This window comes from Lissotriton vulgaris, chromosome 7, assembly GCF_964263255.1.
Source record: "Lissotriton vulgaris chromosome 7, aLisVul1.2, whole genome shotgun sequence".
Lineage (NCBI taxonomy): Eukaryota > Metazoa > Chordata > Amphibia > Caudata > Salamandridae > Lissotriton > Lissotriton vulgaris.
Genome location: NC_141695.1, coordinates 24832657 through 24834973, shown reverse-complemented (window position 1 = coordinate 24834973; position 2317 = coordinate 24832657). Strand labels below are relative to the sequence as shown.

The following is a 2317-nucleotide window of genomic DNA, read 5'->3' as shown; positions in this document are numbered from 1 at the left end:
ACACATGTGACCATAGCAAGTGGAAGAAGAAACAGTGAATTGCCTATTTAACTCTGTCAAACTGGGAAACACAAAGCTGAAGGGGTTAAATTAGATGTTGGTCCCAAGGCATGGACAACCCTCAAATTGAAAGTAGTGTGAAGGGGTGGTGGGCCTAGGGGGTGCATTGAGTTTTATAACATGTCTCAGATATTACAGAATATGTTCTCCTTTCTATTCAGGTAATGGGAAAAGTCTAAATGGAACTGGAAAATCAGACTCTCTCTCATAATAATAGTCTCTCATTGTCATATTTCATAATTCTTGGGTTTCCAAATCTCCCTCAACTACATTATATGTTCTTTTTAGTTTTTCTACTGATTTATCTTTTTGCCCTCTCTGGAAACATGACCATTTCCACTGTGATATACATTGACTCCCGCCTGCACACCTGTATGTACTTTTTCCTTACAAACCTGTCTATACTGGATATCTGCTACACATCAGTGACTACCCCCAAGTTGCTCAGCATTTTCTTATTTGATGATAAGCTGATTTCATTCAGTGGCTGCATGACACAACTGTTCTTTTTCATGTCCTTTGGAGCTACAGAGTACCTCATCCTGACCATTATGGCCTATGACCGTTACATTGCAATCTGCAAACCTTTACAATACACAGTCAGGATGAGCAAGGAGCTGTGCATCTATCTGGCTATAAGTGCTTGGTCAATAGGATTTCTGGTCGCTGCCCTCAACACCGCACTGATCTCCAACCTCCTCTTCTGTGGATCAAGGAAAATTGATCACCTTTATTGTGATGTGACACCTCTGTTAACTCTTTCATGCAGTGACATCAGCATTATTGAAGTTGTGATATTCCTTGAAGGTGTGTTTGTTTGTCTTAACTCCCTCCTATTCATTCTTATATCTTATGTTTACATAATCACTAGCATTTTGAAAATAAGTTCCCAGACTGGGAGAAGCAAGGCGTTCTCCACCTGTAGCTCCCATCTCACCTCTGTTACCATTTACTACGGCATGATTTTTTGCTTGTACATGAGACCAACTTCCTCCTCCTCTATAGATCAGGGCAAATTTCTTTCTGTGATTTATATTGGGATAATTCCAATGTTAAATCCAATTATTTACTCTCTGAGAAACAAAGACTTCAAAAGAGCAATGATAAAAGTTCAGAAAGAACTACTTTTTAAATAGGGTGTCTTTTATTTAGCAGGATGCACTGAGCAGACTTCAATGCAAATTACAGTTCACAAGTTACAGATGGTCTCTGTTAGCTCAATTTTTGGGACTTGAAATGAAAATGAATCTCTATCTACTGAAACGTGATGCTGAAGAGCTTTTTTGTGACTGGTTTACCTGCAGAGGTCTACGAAACTAAGTGGCAGAAGAGCCAGATATTAGTGCCTAAAAATAGAATAAGTGACCTAAAGATCCAAATGTAGTCAAGGCCTTGCATTTTGGATTATCTGGCCTGTAGATGTATACATTGCCACGTATATAAATCGAACACTGTCAAGCTATGATGAAATGGTAGAACTAAGTACCACAGTTAAGGGTATACTGGAAAAAAGTTGAAAGAAGAAGAATATTTTATATAGTGAAGACCTAGCCACATGGGCAGTGGAGCATATCAAAAGTAAAAAAAAAAACAGTAAATGATATTGATTAAAAAGTAATATAGTCCAACAACCTAGCTGATATAGAGGCCAAGTCAAGAGCGTGATCAGTTTTGAAGCCTAGGTCATAGAAGAATACAAGAACAGTACAATTTAATTGTGCAAAAATGACAATTTAAGAAATTTAGCGAACTAATCATGATCTTGAGCTCTGTTTTTAAGTGTTTATATATAAGATATCTATTGTGCAAGTGAGGCCAGGCCATCTCAAAACAATCTTGCAACAAATAAACTATTTAAATTCAGTCTATGAATGGTGTAAACCTCAGAACCAGATCATTAGTACAGAGGGTATAGCGGCATGCAGAGTAACAAGGCTGGGTAATAGCATCTCCTCATACTTATATTAATGTGATTGTTAAATAGTTTTTAAAGATACAAGTGCAGTCCAGATCTCTTGTATTCTTAAACTGCTAAGGGTTTTCTCCAATTATTTCAGGAGGGAGCTTTCATATTGGAGAAATTAATTTCCGACTAGTGTAATTGGTCAAGTGTTTCTCCTATGATGATATGAACTTAAAACAAATGCTAACAGAAGCCCCTTTTCTTGCAATCACTCACTGTATTACTATAAATTCTATTAGGACTGGTGCCTAGGATGCAAACATTGAGAGGTGGAACAGATGTTTGTAGGCATTA

At 37.4% G+C, this 2317-nt stretch overlaps 1 protein-coding gene across 1 annotated transcript; it reads left to right on the top strand.

The window, feature by feature from the left end:
- The first annotated feature begins 239 nt into the window (after nucleotides 1-239).
- Nucleotides 240-1196, top strand: LOC147700555 (olfactory receptor 5G9-like). Its single transcript, XM_086929122.1, has one exon. It carries the CDS (start codon nucleotides 240-242, stop codon nucleotides 1194-1196), a length of 957 nt encoding a protein of 318 aa, XP_086785248.1.
- Nucleotides 1197-2317: the final 1121 nt, after the last annotated feature.